Source organism: Ptychodera flava, chromosome 2 (genome assembly GCF_041260155.1).
Source record: "Ptychodera flava strain L36383 chromosome 2, AS_Pfla_20210202, whole genome shotgun sequence".
Lineage (NCBI taxonomy): Eukaryota > Metazoa > Hemichordata > Enteropneusta > Ptychoderidae > Ptychodera > Ptychodera flava.
In genome coordinates this window covers 1869335-1889411 of record NC_091929.1, presented here as the reverse complement: position 1 = coordinate 1889411, position 20077 = coordinate 1869335, and the positions used below count along the sequence as shown (strand labels likewise).

The 20077-nt window shown below is 37.1% G+C and overlaps 1 protein-coding gene and 1 long non-coding RNA gene across 3 annotated transcripts; one reads left to right on the top strand and one right to left on the bottom strand.

Annotated features, from left to right (window-relative positions):
- Nucleotides 1-23: 23 nt before the first annotated feature.
- On the top strand, nucleotides 24-7712 carry LOC139151295 (uncharacterized). 2 transcript variants are annotated; one of them, XR_011556392.1, is made up of 4 exons: nucleotides 119-255; nucleotides 883-1062; nucleotides 5023-5104; nucleotides 5740-7712. It is a non-coding gene; the product is annotated as an uncharacterized lncRNA (long non-coding RNA). The 2 variants fall into 2 exon arrangements; XR_011556399.1 differs by lacking the exon at nucleotides 883-1062 and having other exon boundaries at nucleotides 24-255.
- A 5000-nt stretch (nucleotides 7713-12712) lies between these two features.
- On the bottom strand, nucleotides 12713-18294 carry LOC139146704 (carbohydrate sulfotransferase 11-like). The gene is made up of 4 exons (XM_070717776.1): nucleotides 18155-18294; nucleotides 15905-16030; nucleotides 14898-15040; nucleotides 12713-14083 (listed from the first exon to the last, which is right to left on the bottom strand). The coding sequence occupies exons 2-4, from the start codon at nucleotides 15993-15995 to the stop codon at nucleotides 13268-13270; spliced, it is 1050 nt and encodes a 349-aa protein (XP_070573877.1). The 5' UTR covers nucleotides 15996-16030; nucleotides 18155-18294; the 3' UTR covers nucleotides 12713-13267.
- Between the last annotated feature and the right edge of the window lie 1783 nt (nucleotides 18295-20077).

Genomic DNA, 20077 nt, shown 5'->3' with positions numbered 1-20077 from the left:
ATCGTGAACTCCAGCTGACCCTGGAATATTCGACCTTGTCGGGCAATGGATGGATAGCGGGAGTACGCGCGTTAGGGAGTCCTGTCATCTGGTTGCAAATATGTCATGTGGTTGCTGGCTATGACACACCCATATTTGGTTATGTTTCGATGTCAAAGGTCAGAGTTGAAAGTCCAAGCATGGGTAATTCCTTGCAATATTCTTGATACCTCGTGCTGCTCTGGTTACGTTTTCAATTGTGTCATTTCGAAGCAAGTGAGTACAAGTATAGTAGTCTGTTCGATTCTTGATCGTAGGCTTGTAACACAAGGATACGATTTCTCATATGTCTCTGGTGTTAGCATGCAGGCGGTTTTAAAATTCAGAGGTCTTTAAAATTCAGAGGTCAGACGAAACCAGGTCAACACGACAGTCCGCCTCTGACTGAGTCTACATACATCAGTCATCATGATCGACCTCGACAAATTCAGCACTTTAGTGTTTGATTGTTATGGTCCAAAGCCGTACAAAGCTACTGTGCTTGCTTTTGTATTCATGGCACTGCTAAATATCAATAGCAAATCTCTTAGCAACATTTTTTATCCATATCGAAACCAATGGAGGTTTGACTTTTTCAATTTAAAAACAAACCAGTTCGAAGGACCATAGGTAAGACAAAATGCCTGATCACTTTAACCTTAGAGGTGTGACACACAGCAGTATACACTCTTCTACAATCGTTAAGAGCAATGATTGTTATCGTACGTGTCTCTTAAATTCGCCAGATGTTTCACAGTTGTGTCAAAAGAGTCAAAGAGATGTCTTGAAACACATCAAAGTCTACTTATTTACAAACATTAAGGTGGTTGGCCTTGTTTTATATTATCACTTTTCTCTTGATAGGAATTAGGATGCATGCTTCAGTAACAACAATCGCAAATGCTCAAAGCATTATAAACTGTGGGAAAGATGAGCTGATGTCATGCAAGCTGTGCCCAGTGAGGATGTTCAGTCCCACAAAATATAAGTGGAGGCAGAAAAGACACATTAAGGCCCACATAAAATCCTCAGTACCTTGTGGAGGCAGGCAGCTAAATATGTTCGTCTTTATTGCCAATGTGTTCTGCTGTATAAGCTTTTATAAATTAATTCATATGTATCCTGTATAATTCCTGTGTATCTATTGGTTTTCAACTTTCTATGCTATCACAAACTGATTTAATTTGTCTAATCAAAACTTTTTGCAGAATCTGCATTTGGAGCATGCTGAGTCACAATGTGTCACCTGGTTGCACGGACACTCTGTTGCATCTCTCTTAGTGAGCTATGGCTGTTACTTCTAAGTTTTCTCATTGGTTTTCATCTTTCTATGCTATCACTAATTGATTTAAGTTGTCTAATCTAAATTTTTTGCAGCAACTGCATTTTTAGCTCCCATATATGCATATGTATATATGCAAATGGGAGGTATTCTTATAAGGTGGAAAAATGTCGTCTGTATGTATGTATGTATGTACGTATGTATGTATGTATGTATGTATGTCCGTCCTCATCAAAAACTCCTAAACCGTAGCACCTACTGACTTAGTATTTGGTGTACAGGTGCACCTAGGGGTGGAGATGTGAATTTGTTCAAATGAACATGTCATTGCCAAAAATATGCAAATGAGGGGGAAAAAAAGGAAAAATCCTGCAAATGGCTAAAACTCAGTAAGCATTGGTCAGATTTGGTTGAAACTTGGTATGCAGATTTCTTTAGGTATTCTTAATTATATGTGCAAAAATTGGGAAGAAATTCGTATGTTTGTATTTTTAGGGTATTTTTTCCGTTTTTAGTCAAAAAATCTTGTTCTCTGAAATCGCTCGTCTGATTGCTATGAAACTTAATACTCATGTTCCTCAGGATGACCTCAGTCATGCTTGTACAAATTGTATTGATATTGTCATATTTGTAATTTTGGGGCAATTTTCCCAATTTTTGATAATTTTTTTTTTATCCAAAAACTACTGATTTGATTACTTTGATATTTGGTATACAGGTATCTAAGATTAATCTCAATATAATGTATTGAAGATATGTTGAAACTGGCAATTTTTTTTTATTTTGGGGGCAATTTTTGCCTTTTTTGGTCAAAAAATTTTTCACCTAAAACTTCTGATATGGTAGCTTTGATATTTAGTGTACAGATTCCTAGGGTTTGTGTTAATTAGATATATTTAAAATTAGGATGAAATCTGCAATTTTGTATTTTGGGGGGGGGGGCAATTTTTCTCATTTTTGGTCAAAAAATCTGTTTCTCAAAATTTACCTGTCTGATTGCTTTGATATTCAGTAAACCGGTTCTTAGGGTTTTTGTTAATAAGATATATTGAAATTAGGTTGAAATCCGGAATTTTGAATTTTTGGGGCAACTTTGAGAAACTGTCAGTCTTACTGGGATATCTTTCATTTTGTATTTTTAGGATTTTTTTGGTAATTTTATACCTACTGGAACTAAGAGTATATAATGTGGTGATTTAGTAAGCATTTGATATGGTAAACTGTATTTGGTGTTGAAATGTGGTAAAAAATCCTGGCAGATTTTGAAAAAATTCCAAACAAATGCCAATAAGAAATACAGCCAGAGAAGGTTTCACAGAAAGAAAAGGTGGGAGAGTGGGGGAAAAAGAATGTACAATGGATCGGATAAAAAAGATAATGTACCTCATTGATCTTCCAGACACCGTCCCTTATCAAATGGTCCACCCCAATGTATTTTTGTGCGCAATTTACCATGCAGTGTATTTTAGTTTAAGATGTCAAGTTAGGTAAGGATTTGAAAGGAATAGTCAAGTTCACCACAGTTTAACTTTATCTCTTGTGTCATCATCCTTGTGTAATTGGTTAAGTTTGTAGGTTGTTCCAGATGTGGATGCACCAGCTGTTCTGGAAGAAAACAATGTTTACTTTTCCCTGTTGGGTTTCTGAGTTGATGATTGTATGTTGAAATTTCTCCATGTATCTGGTGTATGGGCAAAGTGTAAACTTTGGTTGCATGTTATGTATTTCAGTCTATGTCAAATATTGTAAATGAAAAATCAAGAACAGTTTGCTGTGTGCTTGTAAAAGATAACATATTTGTCAATACATAAACTGCCTTGCAGATTGATTGTCTTAAAGATTATCACAGGAGTAGAAAAGGAAAAGAAACTAATCAAATTGCTGTAACATATTCATTCTCAGTGCCTGTATAGGCCTATACTTAACTATTTTATCATTACATTCAGCTGTTTGTTATATCTTTGTCACTCTCCATGGGCCAAGGCACACTTGGGGTCAATGTCATCACTCTGTGCCAGTCTGTGTATGTCAGTCTGTCTGTATATGTATGTCCATGTTTCATACAATTGTTGACTTGTTTTGATAACTATATGGGAGCGAACAGTGATATTGTCACTATTTTTTGTATACTGAGTCACAATGTGTCACCTGGTTGCATGGACACTCCGGCGCATAACTCTTAGTGTGCTATGGCTGTTACTTCTAAGTTTTCTCATTGGTAACATCTTTCTATGCTATCACTAATTGATTTAAGTTGTCTAATGTAAAGTTTTTCAAGGAACTGCATTTTTCGTATGCTGAGTCACAATGTGTCACCTGGTTGCACGGACACTCTGGTGCATCTCTCTTACTGTGCTAAGGCTGTGACTTCTAAGTTTTTTCATTAGTTTTCATCTTTTTATGCTATCACTAACTGATTTAAGTTGTCTAATCAACACTTTTTGCAGAAACTGCATTTTTCATATGCTGAGTCACCAGGTGTCACCTGGTTGCATGGACACTCAGGCGCATCTCTCTCAGTGTGCTATGACTGTGACTTCTAAGTTTTCTCAGTGGTTTTCATCTTTCTATGCTATCGCCAACTTACTTAAGTTGTCTAATCAAATATTTTTGCAGAATCTGCATTTTTCCTATGTTGAGTCACAATGTGTCATCTGGTTGCACGGACACTCTGGTGCATCTCTCTTAGTGTGCTAAGGCTTTGACTTCTAAGTTTTCTCATTTGTTTTGCTCTTTTTATACTATTACAAAGTGATTCAAAATCAAAATTTTATGCAATCGTCTGCTTTAGGAGTATGCTGAGTCACAATGTGTCATCTGGTTGCACGGAGTCATGTGGTACAGCTCTCTTTCCCTTATAAGGCTTTGTCATCTACGTTTCTTTTCTTCTCTTTTTGTGCTATTAAAAAGTGATTCAAGTTTTCAAATCAAAATTTTATGCAGGAATCTGCTGTTAGATCATGCCGAGTCAGTATGTGTCACCTGGTTGCACAGAGACTTTGCAGTGGTATAAAACTTGCTAATTAGGGGGCGCTGCACCCAACACAGGGTATTTTGCACCAAAATCACTTTTTTGTGGACATTCATGTAAATTAATGAAATTGTTAACCCAAGATTAAAATATTATTATTTGGGTTTATCTTCAAGGTTGTCAAGCAGTCGTAGGTTGCTTGATGAAGGAAGAAGTGTTAATTTTTGCTAATGTTTGCAAATCACCCAATTTCCTGGCTTCACTATTCTTCCAATTTCAAGATTTTCAAACAATTTAACTCCATACTGACTGGGTCAAACTTTCTTAAATTTTCACATTACTTTTTTTTAAATGTTGTTAAACAAAACCTTTTTTGATTGGCAATAAAGTTCTTACATTTTGAATAAGATGCATTTAAATTTGTATGAGGATCATGTACTGTAAAATATGTTCAGATGTAACCTGCCAAAAGAAGGAAATGACGACCATGTTAAAAGTGATATTTTATTCAAATCATATGTGTCACTGCCCATGTAGGGCAACTGTTGTCAGCTCCACTTATATACAACCATTGCAAGACTGATATCATTTTTTATATGCAAAGTAAAACATAAACTGTGTCTTTTGAAGGTTTATGGCATGTCTGTTGAAAACAGAGAGTATTAAAAAAAGACTAATTTTTAATATGAAACGTCTGTGAACAGTGTCTATTCATTCTGATATAATAATGGATTTTTGTTTGTTTTGACAGTATCTTTGAATGCTATGACACTGCCTTAACAACAGATGGTAAGAAGTTTGTTTTGGAAGAGGAATGTGAAAGAAACGTCAATGTAAGTAGGGTATTATGTTCATATGTTGCTTCTCACATTGGTGTACCATTTTGTAGTTACAACTTGAGCTGTATCCTGTGAATGGTTTGGGGATAATTGTGTAAGTTATTATACCGGGTATTACAACTCTCAAAAATTTATAGAGGGCCTGTAATGCTTACTTTTGATATTTTTTTCATTATTTATATTTGCCCACTGTAAGTTGTTATTTTACTACAAAAAGATTGCTAAAAATCAATATTTAGCTTTTCAGCATAGCACTTGTATGTGTGATTGCACTGGTATTGGAAAGCAGCCGTAAGGACTTGTTTTAAACATCAGCATCCTGGTGCACAGTATACTGGGTAATCAGACTCAACAAGGAGCCACATGCATAAGCAGTGGAGGTCATCAACACCAGTGCTAAATAAGAGTATTTTAACAAATATTTTTTATTGCACACAGAACTCATATAATTATTGAACTATTACATTCTATTGAATTACATTTCCAATGTTACTGTGCACAAGTTTATGGGCTAGCCCTATCATGATATCATACATTTTATGACATTATCTACCACAGGTTTTCATGGGTGAGAGAAATATACAAAAATGTATTAATAGTATATCTATATTTCTATTTTTCTCACTCAGGTTTGTTGTAGATTACATCACAATTGTGTTGTTGGAGGAGGCTGAAGTTTACCTTATGTCAAGGAAAAGAATGGTATGCTTGAAGAAGCAAATAAACTCTAGTATTGCCACAGAAATCTAAATATACTGTTTTGCAGGGATAACCTTATTGACATTTGTCCATATTGTTATGAAATATTTTAAACTTAAATTTAAGGCAATTATTGTCATATTTAACCAAAAATATCATTCAAAAGTTCTGGTCAGACACATTAATATTGATTATACATGTCCCATAGGATGACAGCAATAAGATTTTGTAAAATCGTGCCAAGATATGCAACTTTGTATTTTTGAGATTATTTTTGTCATTGTAGATCTATTTTTTCTTCAAAACTCCTTGTCAGACTTTTTGATATTTAATGTACAGGTCCTTAGGATGACTTAAGTCAGTTATTTTTATACAGTGAGAAAATGCAAAATTTTGTATTTTGGAGCAATTTTTGTCAATTTTGGTCAAAAAGTGCTTTTGTCTAATTGGTGTTTATCTGATAGCTTTGCATTTTCTTATAAAAATCCCTGGAGACTACCTAAGCCAAATCATTTTTCAAACTGAGGGAACCCATGATTTTTATTTTTGGAGCCAATATATTAGTCTGCAAGCTTGAATGACCTATTCAAACCCTGAATACCTTGTAAATCAATTTTGAAGACACTGAAAATAATGTAGTTTTATTTGGTGCCAATTTGTAGTGAAATATGATCTATATAAAAGTTGTGAGGCTATGTTTATGTAGTGGATCAACTATAGCAAATATTTCATTGAGGAAACCCCATACACCGATAAGGGATTTCTATCCACAAGAAGGCATATGGCAAGATGCACCATACCATTAAAACAGACTCCAGTTTATTTGTATCAGTTCCAATCATTTTGTTACATAAACAAAAAAACCTGTCATGGTATCACTTAATTAAGTAAATCTTCACAAAGATGAAGGCAGCCGAGTGAAATCATGTGTAGTTTGAATAAGATGAGTGATGAATGATAATATCAGGTCACTTCACCACACAAACAGAATAAACAACGATATTAATGTTGACGACCTATCCCTCTGACACCATATTGTTTTGATCAGTACACTGCATATATTTACTCTTTCCAAGGTTCGAATTTATCAGTTATCATCGACCAATTACCAGTGGTTGCCTGCTTTTGATTACAACTTTGAACTTGCAGTAGACAATGTTGACTTACAATATATCTTGCTTGCAGTAATTGTCAAAATATAATTGCTCATTTTTATCTGAAACCGAGAAGTTTTCACATTTAATGTTACACATACTACTCATACAACTAGGAAGTTATTGAAATCTTTCAATTTTTCTCTGACGTCCAACATTTGAAAGTTAATTGAGCTGTTGTAAGTTTCCTTCTCACCAGTTTATCACCAGGTTATTTGGTGTGTATATTGCACATTGTATTCTTGGCTCATCTGTGTATATCTTAACTCTGAGTAAATCTTAACATTTCAAGCAAGGACCATCAAATTTTTACTGTTGATCTACAAAATTGAAAAGTGGGTGTTAAAACGGAATTCTGCCTATGAAAATTGAAAGTTCAAACTCTTTGCAAACACAATAGCATTTTGAGTGAATAAGTGGAAAAAGGAATACCTCTTTTTGTTTGTCAGATAGGAGCAATACTGTGCCCTTGCCTTTAAATGACTTGCAGAAATTGATATTTATTATTATTGTTTATTATTATTGCTTTTATTGCTAATTGTTGTTTGCCTGATTGAGGCACACACCTAGCTATCCTATGGATTATCTTGAATATTATCACAGTACAGCTACATGAGCCACCAGGCCGCTGCTAGTTGAAATGCCTATTCGTAAGGGTTTTAACTGACTGCTAAGCTAGGCGAATTAGTATTGTAGATATTGTGAGTTCAAGCCCCATAAAAATGCATCAGCAAGACTGCATCAAAGTTGACCACTTTTACTGTACATGTTGTTCACAAATTTAGTTCTAAGGCCATCAAGAATATTTTTATGGGTCTTTTAGTGTAATTTAACATAAGGGCCTGAGGGGTCAGAGGAATGTGAGGGTAGTCACTCAAAAAATTGAAAGCTACAAGGGGGTTGTTCAAAATTGGAGAGAAAGAAGGGGGTTGCTCAATTTTTGGTACAAAATGAATTGAAATACCTCTCAGATTGTACCATTTCATCAATTTCTCAAAATTCTTAATGCGACCCCCTGTCACTTCCTCTCCCCCTGGGGTGTTCTAACAGTTTTACTTAGTAAAAACAAATAGAAAACACCTAATATTGCACCAGACTGCATCATTGAACTCATTAATTTCTCAAAATTTCCGACGTGGCAGAGGGGACACGCCTCTCACACTTTTCCCCTGTAGGGTGTTCTAACAGTTTTACACAAATTGATAACATCTCTCATATTGCACCAGACTGCATTATTGTACACATCAATCTCTCAAATTTTCAACACGAGAGGGTACAACTCCTCTGACACTGCCCCCCCCCCCCCCCCCCCCGGCCTCCTGACTGTTCTCCTGTACTTTCAAATTCTGCCCTGTCAGATATCTTAGTGAAAACCTTGTCATGATACCCATCCAAAGTAAACAATACTGTATGGTAAACAATATTATATGGTTGGATAGTGGTTACAGCATGAGCTTTTGTATCTACATTTTATTGTGACTTTGAATTTCCTTTTGCTGGTTTCATCTTTTTCAACTGTCATGAGGTAACCCATGATATTCTAGCAGGATATGAAAGGTCTGTACTATTGCTGTAGTTTTGTAAATGTTACAAATACATGTCTTGGTATTTAACTGGTCTAAGTGGGGGGAGGGGGAGGGAGGGATCAGTCAAAATTTCTGTGTTAGAGACTGGGTTACTCAAATGCATTGGGGTTGGCAGGAGGTTTACTCGAAATTTCAGAATACCATGAAATTCCCCAGACTTCCCCCAGGTCGTAAATAATGACGACTCCCTAAGTAAGATTTTTACCACAGGAAAACGTTAATTTTATTCACTCTTCATCCTTTGTCAACCTTAGAAACTTTGATTATGTAAAATTGTGTTGTTACTTGTTGTAATCTTGAATTGTTGAAATGAATAAAATCTTGGAAAGTAAAACATGATCCTGCCTGTCACTGTTGTTCCTGTTTTGTTTCACCATCAGAGAAAAAAAAGATTCTAATAAATTCACACCCCATTGCTCTACCAAAACAGAAAAATTATTGACATTTTTCAGGCAAAACACGCGACGTCTCACCAGTAATACTTGTAAGTTCAAAGCAACTCTGCATAACATGTTCGGACGAGAGAGTTGACCATAGAGGGCGTACGTCCTACTGGTACTTGTGTGACAGGCTTGCAACCACATGACATACTCCGGGTGCGCGCGTACTGGTGTACAGGATGGATGATGTATGCGATGTGAAGACATCTATTTGAACATCATGGACTACGTCCAAGTCTGTCCTTTAGTCCAGCACACAGTTACGTGTGGTTCTATACAAAGCGGGCTTCAACTTCGTAATATTATCATTAAATTGGTTACTGTCGCAAGTTGTATGTTGTGAAAAATGCAATATGCCGTAGGGGGAAATGACTCACGTGGAATATATTTCAGTTCTCATTGAATAACCGTGTAACACAACGACAGAACGCCTGTGCGTCGGCTGCTATGTATCAAACCACCATAGGGGGTCGCCTACGTGTCGGTCCCCAGGGGTGGGTAGATGTTTGTTGTATTGCTAATAGGCCTAAAGGTTTATTCTACCAAACTTTGGTGTTTGCGGCTTGCACTGCCCTTGACAATCTTGCGTAAAATAAATGTTTTATCAGCATGCTGATTATCTGACTAGTTTGATTGCCTAAATTCGCCAAGCAAGCAAGGTAGTAATTTAGTCTATTAGGCCTATCTGATGAGTTTGAGCATAGACCCTCGGGTAAAAACGTTTTTTCTCGAGGGTCTATTGTTTGAGTGCCTAATTTGCCTAAGTAAGCACGGATAATTACTCTGTGGACGTTGTCACCAGATTATCACCGGATTAACTTTGACGATTAACTTTGACAAAGTCAACGACGAACGCACCAGCAAGGTATAACAGAAGGCTTCAGTTATAACTTGCTGGTGCGCTCATTGTTGACTTTGTCAAAGTTAATCCGGTGATAATCTGGTGACAGTGTCCACAGATTAGTGTTTTACCCTGCTTACTAGGCTCTCAAACTCATCAGATAATAGACTAAATTAATACCTTGCTTGCATGGCGAATTCGGCAATCAAACTGGTCAGATAATAGATGCAGCACGCTGATAAAACGTTTACGCAAGAAGTCAAGGGCAGTGCAATACCCAAACACCAAAGTTTGGTGGAATTCTTGACCGCGGAGTGACATCACTTTCACCTCACGCACGCGAGTAAGGTGAATTGGGATTTGACTATACAGGACAATGAACAATGCAGAAATTACGTGATAAAGGACAGAACTTAGTGTTTATCATTGACATAATGTTGAAACTTTGAATACTGGTGTAAAGGTTGAAAAATCCACTCTTCAATTTTTTGTTCTCACGGCAGTGTGACGCAAAAATGACGTGAAAAACCGCAAGTTTCCGGATGTCCGCGGTCAAGAATAGGCCTAAACCTTTATTAGCAATACAACAAAACACCTACCCACCCCCGGGGACGGACACGTAGGCGACCCCCTATGGAACCACACGTAACTGTGCAACGACTGATGATGATGTGATGTTGATGTATATACACTCAGTGTGACAGTTTTCGGACAGAGTGGTGAATTTCGCCCAGAGCCGCTTCGTAAATGACGAGCACCACAGAATCTTATTATCATATCTTTCGAAACTTTGTGTTTATCCTCTGTGTTTATCCTCAAACTGTTAACACGAAGGAAATGGTATTTAGAGGGCAAAAGTTGTCAAATTTATGACCCCATGATGAGTGCGTAGTAATCGGACCGACTGCTATCGCAGTAATCAGACGTCGTATTTGAAATATGATTGTAGGATTGCAGGGGCTAAATATTGATATTTTGAAGCTTCAAAACCCCGATTTTCAATTTCGATGTGTATAGAAAACTTTTTGTGAAAATATGTAATAAATTAGTTACGTTTAATCCATGGACGACGCAACTATATTTCGATGTGTATGGCGCTTAGATATCGGACAGGGGCTGTCTCTTTTGTTGTGTTCGACACCTTGTATCGTACGGTGTGGCTAACTTCGCCAAGTTTGTAGCGCCAAAAATAGCTTCTACCGAAAATAAAATAATTCCAAAACGGGACAGCAGCGTCACTTGAATTAATATGCTGTCACATGACTTGTAAAAGGCTATCAGTACGGAGCAAATGAGTACAACGAACAGCATGTCATTAAATGTCCGAAAACTCAGGTCGTCCGAAAACTGTCACACTGAGTGTAGTATAGGCCTATACCTACAGTACTTTGTAGAAAACAAACTTTACAAAGAGAACAAATTTAAAAGTTGCTAAAGTATTTAGTAAAATTTGACTCAAGTTTGCCTGTTTAGCAGTTTTATTGGTTTTCGTTTCGATTGATTGGTTTGTTGTCGTTATTGTTTTGGTTGGGTGGGGTTTTTCGTTTGTTCGTTTGTTTGTTTTGAGTCTGTTTTTTGTCGTGCATGGCATCTGGCTTCAGTAACTTTGTACTTCTCAGTCAAACAAGAGACAGATCACCGTCCCTCCGTGGGTGGACGGACGGTGACGGTGGACAGACAATACAATGAGTGTAAGCTTATTTTCAGTACTTTTTTTACCGAACAAGGGTCGAGATGATTATGAGAATTATCAGGGGTAAAACAGGGTTCAATTGAGTCAGCTGAAAGTTCTACGACAGTTCCTCAACACACAATTGTAATGTAAATTGGCCTACATACAGAGTAACTCTGTGAGTGTAGGACAAAAGTGAGTTAGAGCCGTTCAGCCCCTTTATGCAGAGTATTGTGAGAGGAGCTTATAAATTCGTCGCCGGACGTAATCTTTGGAATTTATGCAATTCGGTTTTAGGCGTATAGACGCGAATTTGAAAACTTGATGTCGACCTTCCTGGTGAAGACAGCAACCAGTCGATGTTCCGAGACTCATGGATATTTATGAAAATGGCAAAACATCAAAATAAAACACCTGTTCAGTAAAAATGTACGGTATCGACCAGGTAATACTCTTCTTGATAATTGAAAGTAAGTATGACTAAGGCAGGATTTTTTTATTCATTCACATAGGCCTGTATCGCAGCATACGCTCCGCATCATGCATAAATAGGTTGTATTTTCCGACAGTGACTTTCGTAAAATGAGTTGACTGGAATCAAGCAAACACTGGAATATGCCTGTTCACCTTGTGAAAATATCAAACAACATTGTTTTCTGAAAATGTCAAACTGTATTTGCAAGAAAATCAAAACTACTGTATGCACTTTGGATGTCAAAGATACAAAGTTCAAAGGGGCATGGATAGGCGTACACCAATTTTTTTGGTGTGTGAGTATACCTACGACACGTTGCAAACCTTTGTCTTCTATTGAGTTTAAAAGGATACAGTCGTCGGAACTGCACTCAAAGGTCGTATGGGACCCATACGACCAATGTAAACACTGTATCCAAGGTACGATGGTGATTGATGAAAGTTAAAACATGTCTGTCGTAATCTACATCGTATCATTTAAATGTTGTATCTATGATGATGAGGTGCATCTAGATATCGCGCACGAAATAAATTGTTTGTAAACAAGAAACTTGCACAGGCGCAGTTCCGACGATTGTTTCCCTTTAAATCGTCAATACGTTGAGGTACTCGAGTATAGAGCCGAATTTTGCACGCCTTCGTATTGAACTTAAAAGTTGCATTTTAGTTATTTCGGGTGTACCGGATTGACCGCCAAAGTATGGCAATGTACTCGGTGTCTCCATGGTCCTTGCAGTTAAGTCAATAAATACGATGTTTATTTACCTGTATTTGCAATGACAACAATTGAAACACGAATATGAACAATACCAACCAAAAAGTAGTCTTCGATTTTGTTAGTAAACAGCATTAGCAACAATGACAACAACCAGCTAATACTAAGTTCCCTATATGATAATACATCTCGAATACTAAAATGCTGATGAAAATCATGATCCTTATGTGGAACGTGAGTAAATGTCTTGCATCTAGGCCTAATGGAATAATAAGTGCCACAACAGGACATTTATGATATTCAAAATCGGCAAGAACAAGTCAAGATACCGTGCAGGCCTGAGTTAGCAAGAAGACCTGAGTTAGCAAGAATCGAATCGGCTACTATGCAGATCAAATGTAACGTGAATTTAAATTTAGTGGAAGTGTTCTCTTTAACAGGTTTACAGATTTGCAGTTGTACTGTGGTTATCTCTCAAAAATGTCTTTTCTGAACATCAAAATAATTGTATGAATGTCCAAATCAGTAATTTAATACGAATCATGGTACGATGGAAGGCATACCCTGAGATAGGCACTACGATATGGTAACGTTCATGTAATCGGGAACAGAGTAGCCAAACAGAGCGAAATCCATCTGATAAATTCGATAAAGTTGTATGATTTGATATTTGCTTAGTTTACCAAAGTATTCTATCATTTTGTCAGAGTTAGAACTGTTTGTTGCTGATTGATCACGGCTAGGGTAATCAAGATCTGAGCCAATTGTTTTTATAATGTATTGTGCATCTTCATTAATTGTCTCTAAGTGACCAATTATGTCATAGTCAATGTCGCAAGGCGAACATAGATGATACATTGGCCTATAGTGATTATTCCAAGTCTCTGATTTCTCATCTGTCATGATCAAATACTGTACGAAGTCGTGGAAGTTAATCTCTTGAGCTGTCGATCCTGTAACATTATGAATCTTTTCCATCATCTCTAATAATAGCTGCTGACTAGTTCGATGAACAAACTTATTCAAAAAAGCCGATAGAAGACGAGAAAAGGGATGTCGAACGACCATGAACTTTGTGTAGTTCCCAGGCCTTGTCATTTCTTCAAATTCTTTTCCTCTGTACTGACTTAGTCTTTTGTAATACCGTTCAATATAGGCGACTTCACTCCATGGTATGTATTCTTCTGGTGAATAATCACCAGTCAATTTTAAGAATACACGTAGCCAATTTGAACACCCTACTTTAGGCACTTGGCAGTACATGACCTTGTGACTTCTATCGACTAGTATGCGACCAAAATTTCTCTCCGTCTTGAATGTGTGTCCAAGTTGATGACAAGACCGTTCCACCAAACGTCGCCTGCTCTCGTAAAGCATTTCTCTTTTCTCGATCTGTCGGAAAAATCCAATTCGTATCAGAATTTCTGGTTATTCAACGTTTATTTACATCAACAATGACAAATTTTTAGTTACGCGATATTTGCTGAGGGTACCTCTATTGTTACACATTGTCAAGATTATTCGTCGAAATGAATGTACTCTTTCAACTATCATTGTTGTATTTTCAAGAAAATAAAACGACCAGTAACGTTTCAAACATTCAGACAAATGGAATATACAGTATTGTCATTTTCAATCTTTGCTATTGCCGAGGCCAAGACGTCAGCTGTCATGAAGCCTGAATTTGTCATTTTGCAACAGACAATGGATAAAAAGTCGATTTAATTGACGGAGTAACCCACGGTTCCTTTTGTGGAGGGACTGTGAGTAAATGAAACTATTTCTAGGGCACGCCTAATGTGTTTGGTATCCGGGAAAGTATTTTAGACCTTACTTTTGTTGCCGAAAAAAAACGAACATGAGACCACGCCTCTTTTGTATGTATAACGTCCTTTAACTTTCGTTTGTGTTGACTCTTAGTCGCAATGACGTTCCTTGGTTGAGAGATATTTCAAAGTTTTGTATCAGAAAAACGAGAACGGCAAAATTGGTATGGTCTGTGAGCACATGATACACAATTATGTTACTAGTACAATGTCGAGCGTGTCAACAATTTGAGTTACTTGCATGCTTTGTCGATCTAGGCCACGTTACTCAATGTTAATGTTTGTTATGGGCAGCCTATCGTCTTTGTTCCTTTATTTGAAAGTCAATGTCAATGAAATTGATATGCGTCCTCTGCACTCCCTACATCAAAATTACTTACTTTTTCTTCAACAGCGTGTTTCGTGCTGGATGGTGTTCTCGCTTCTATGGCATTCACACCTGTGACGTTTCTTCCATAGTTTGTTGTACAACAATTAACATCAGTAACCACTATTTTTTCGGTTCTTGGGGAAGAATTATTACCTAGATAGAAGAAGAAAGTGCAATGATGAATTAGCTTGCTATGTTAGCTAGCAGGCAGTGCAGTCGATCTCGAAAAATAAGGGTTTTGGGCAGCTTTGAATAATTGTATGACAGAATTTGATTCAGATTTCAGATTCAGAAAAACTTTATTATCTCCTCTAGAGAAATTTACATGTGGTTCTAACACCAAAATACACAACACACAATACACTTGCACACAAAGGTATAGAACTGAGACTGGACATGGCCGTAATTTGACTTGTTTAAAATTGAAATTGAATTCGGAATAAAACTCAGCTTCGTTCTCACAGCTCTACACTTTGGAAACCGTAAACGATGGCCTGATGGCAGGTTCTCATAAAATCTACTTAAGACGTGATTTTGATCATTTAAAATCTCTTTTGCCTTCTATTTCATGCGTCGGATATATAGGTCATTGAGATTTAACTGTCGCCCATCAACAATCTTGCTAGATATATTCACAATTCTACCTAGAATGCTTTTGCCACACAAACCTAAACCTCCAAACCAGCCTAAAAATGAAAATGTTAACACGTATTCGATAAAACAATGATAAAACTTTTTTAAGATTGCAGAATTGACACTGAGTGATCTGAGCTTCTGAAGGCAATAAATCCTGGACTGACATTTTGAGTTGATGTAATCAATGTGTGCTTTAAAATTGAGCTTATTGTCTAAGATAGTAGGCCTACCTAAATATTTGTATGTAGTAACGAACTCACAATTCCAGAAATAAATGCAAGAATTCCTCACTAATTCGACTTCACATGCATACAGTGACAAACAGCAGTGCACAGTTATTGTAACAACAATAATGTATAGAAACTGTATAGAAACACTTACTTGTATACCGAAGAATGACTATCCCGATATAGACTAAAGCTATAAGCTTGAATATGAATAATATTTTTAGGGCAATCGTGTTTTTCATCATTGATATTTTCGTTAGCCTCTCGTTATTCAACGGGTCTGTTGAAACAAAAATGGTGAAGTATTTTATAAAAGCTCTAGGAAAATGCATGAAATCTGGTATGAAACTTTGTGACACATAAGAAAATAGCTTGACGATGCGAACGACGGCGATTGGGTGCACACTACGTTTGAATTGGTAAGATGTCGATCCTTGAAGGAAAACCGTCGTCGACACTGCGCCGCGCCTCTGCAAGTTTCCTGTTTACAAACAATGTATTTCGTGCACGATATCTAGCTGCACCTCATCGTCATAGCTGCAACATTTAAATTATACGATGGAGATTATGATAGATATGTTTTAACTTTTATCAATCACCATCGTACCGTGGATACAGTGTTGACATTGGTCATATGGGTCCCATACGACCTCTTAGCGCAGCTCCGACGACTGCATTGCTGTAAAATCATATGACACCCTGCACGGTTTCCGACATATCGTTTACGGCAGAAACAGAAAAGGCAACCGCCTTAATGGCCATCTCGGATACGGATATTAGGGAGCAATCATTAATTACGGCCTAGGGGTACGGTTGGAGTAATCTGGGGGTTCACTTCACCCAAAAATTTGAAAGCTAGAAGGGGGGGTTGCTCAAAAAGTTGGAGAAAGAAGGACGCAATATTTTTGGTGCAAAATGAATTGAAACACCTCTCAGATTGCACAATTGCATATAATCAATTTCTCAAAATTTTCAATGCGAGAGCGGGAAACTCCCCCTGGGATGTTTACTTAATAGAAATACAAATTGAAAACACCCCTCAGATTGCATCTAACTATACCATTGCACATATCAATTTCTCAAAATTTTCCAAGCAAGAGAGGGAACAACCCCCACTGACACTTTCTCCCTCGGCCTCCCGCGTGTTCTCCCCCTGTACTTTCAAATTCTGCCCTGTCAGATATCCTAGTGAAAACCCTGTCACGATACCTATCCAAAGTAAACAATACTACATGGTTGCATACTGGTTATAGCGTGAGCTTTTATATCTATATTTTGTTTTGACTCTGAATTTCATTTTGTTGGTTTCACCTTTTTCAACCATCATGAGATAACCGATGATAATCTAGCAGGGTATATCAGGATTGAAAGGTCTTTAGTATTGCTGTATTTTTGTAAATTATACAAATACATGTATTGGTATTTAACTTTCCTAAGTGGATAGGGGGGGTCAGTCAAAATGTCTGAGTTGGAGAGGGGGTTATTAAAATCCATCATGGTCGGCGGGGGGGGGGGGGTGTTACTATACTCGAAATTCCAGAGTTTCCGATGAAATTCCCCTCACCCGGCCCTAAATAATGACGGCTCCCTTACGTCTGTTCAAAGAGCTACTTCATAATTATAATTGTTTCTCTCTCCTAAAGGTGGTGGGTTGATCTGGTTCATGACGAGCTCCTGCCTTACTTTCCTGAGGATACTCCATCCAAACGAGATTCCCATGCTCTTTCCAAGAAAATTTAACATAATCAAATACAGGGACTTGCGGCAGATAAATTCTTCACTCTGTTCCTCGCATTTCAAAGGGCGTATTGGAGCTCGGTTTGGTCCAAAGACGTATACACTGACATGAAATAACTATAGCGTGCAAGATGACCGGCACAATCAAGTAAGCAGGTGCCGATATATGTATTCTCATTTTCTTGGAAAAGAGTGCTTTTCAATTTGTCCAGTCCTTGAAGTCGATCGAAGGAGCGTTTTGTTTTGCAAACGAAGTGTTTCTGGAAGCACGAGGTACCTGTAGCTTTAGAAACGCAGTTGCAATTCAGTAATTATATAACGAATATATTGTGAAGAAGGGTATGTTTTCGGATCTGCTATTTGTCAATATTTTTTACAACGAAGATGCCTTGTTAAAAAAATGAAAGAAAAATGGCATAGGCATTTTTAAAGTACTGACAACAAGCGTGGCTATCGTGTCATGCTGGGAGTGATCAAACATCAAGGGTGCCATCATCAACGAGCTTTGCCTATCTGGACTTTTTATCGATAATCCTACACATAAATTTCTAAGCAATAGACGGTGGTACTACGTTGACACATACATAATCCACCAGAAATGATACACCATGATAGTTTCCATGAGTTAATAAAATCAAAATCCAGTTCTTCTTCCGTTGTTACTTACCACACTTCGTTTGATGCAGTACTAATTCAAGGATAAACCATATAGTGCCAAAATTTTCCAAATCTGAAAGGTTGAGGCTCTCTCAAAGGCGTGTCTGTATGCTAATTAAGGCATCGATTTCTTGTCAGATGACAAGATAACAGCTTTCAGTATGCACAGACCAGATGGCAAACAGACAGCGATGTGGTCGAGTCTCAGTCTGGCATCTCGACTGATTTCGACTTCATCTGTCTGCCTTCGGGGTATGGACGGACGCCAAGAGACGAGGTCGAGATGCTAGACCAGTCCGATCAAGCGTTTGGTGACGAACCTCATTAGGGTATGGCTCTACATATCGACTATATGAATTATATCTACGTCGGTAGGGCACACTGGACACTTCGTGTTGGAAACAAGCAATTAAACAATGTCTTGTAAAAAAGCTAAAGTTCATCAAATGATCAATCACCGACGAATCAGATATAGACTAATTAATTCTACCAATCTGGTATAAAATTGAATTCTTAGAGTTCGATCTATTTTGTGCCGATCGACGGCCATTAGACTGATCATGGATCATTACAACAAACGGCACATAATCAATCAAATTATTGATACATTATCTATTTGATTATTCATTTATATGATTTATGAAATGATTTAAATATTAATTTCAACAGATGCGGATTCTGTTTGAAATCTATCACTTTCAGCTAGCAGGCTTTACATAGTTCGAAATGAATGACTTCAGAGGTTTACAACTCTGACATTGGTCACCTATATAAACCCGTTTGTTAAATTTCAAGATTTGCAGATTTTCAAAGATCGATTTTACCAAAATTGGCAAAAATTGCCCCAAATACAATACCGCTAATTCTGTCTTAATTTCAACAAATTTGACTCACATCAGAAACTTGTAAACCAAATTTAAAAGAAAGTGGACCAGCAAACTCTGAAAAATGTTTTTCTTTACCAAAACTGGCAAAGATGGGCCCGAAAATATATATCCTTATCCGACTAATATCATCCCATTGAATCTGTCTACCATATTTTCAGGCAACGAGCTGATTCTGACCAGATTTCTTTAACCAAACGCAGCAAAATTCTCTAAATATGATGTTGCATACCTCATCACAATTAAAAGTAATCTCACCTACATTATCTACAAGAACCTGTATACTAAATTTCAAAGTAATCTGACTCGGGGTATTTGTAAACTGATTTTTTACTAAACAAAAAACTAAAACTAAAACAGCAAAAGTTGCCAAGAAATATAATAGTGCATATTTCATCACGATTTGAACCAAATTTCTGAAATTTCAATTTGACAGTAGAGCTGAAAGTGGAGTGACAGATTGAAATTCGTGTTAGTGACACTAATATTTTAGACTTGAAGTCTTGACTAAATAAAAAAATATTGCATCTTTAAATTTACAAATTCTGAACAGTAGGCTATGCTTTTCAAAGTAGGACAAATTGTAAAATGATATTTGCACCTCGGTCACTGAAATGACTAGCGACAGCATTCCCGGCTTTGACTTATTACAGTGATTCGTATAAGCTATACTGTATTACTTCATACAATATTTAGACAATTTTGGGACCAATCCTGATGGGTGTAGCATGCATGCTAGCAGGGTATGCTTACCTATTCTAGACACCTGAATCCATGACAAATTGCGTCCACCCCTTCTGATGTCGTGATTCTTGATATATCATATTCTAAAACACTTGTTTTGACATTTTCGATTTGAAATTTCGATGATCGAAGTCATGACAATGTCCCAGTCCTCAAACGTTCACACTGTGAATACACGTAAAACAGAAGGTAGATGAAAGACATCCTTCTTTTCATTTATGTCAATAGAACGGCACCAGACTTTAAATCAAATATTTATTTATTTATTCAGTCATGTACACATACGTGACATTGGCATAAAAAGA

Coding starts and splice junctions, on each gene's coding strand:
- LOC139146704 (XM_070717776.1), bottom strand. CDS start 15,995: ATGATGAAAAACACGATTGCCCTAAAAATATTATTCATATTCAAGCTT. Junction 15,041..15,904: donor AGTCATTCTTCGGTATACAA/GTAAGTGTTTCT, acceptor TCTTCTATCTAG/GTAATAATTCTTCCCCAAGA. Junction 14,084..14,897: donor AACACGCTGTTGAAGAAAAA/GTAAGTAATTTT, acceptor TTTTTCCGACAG/ATCGAGAAAAGAGAAATGCT.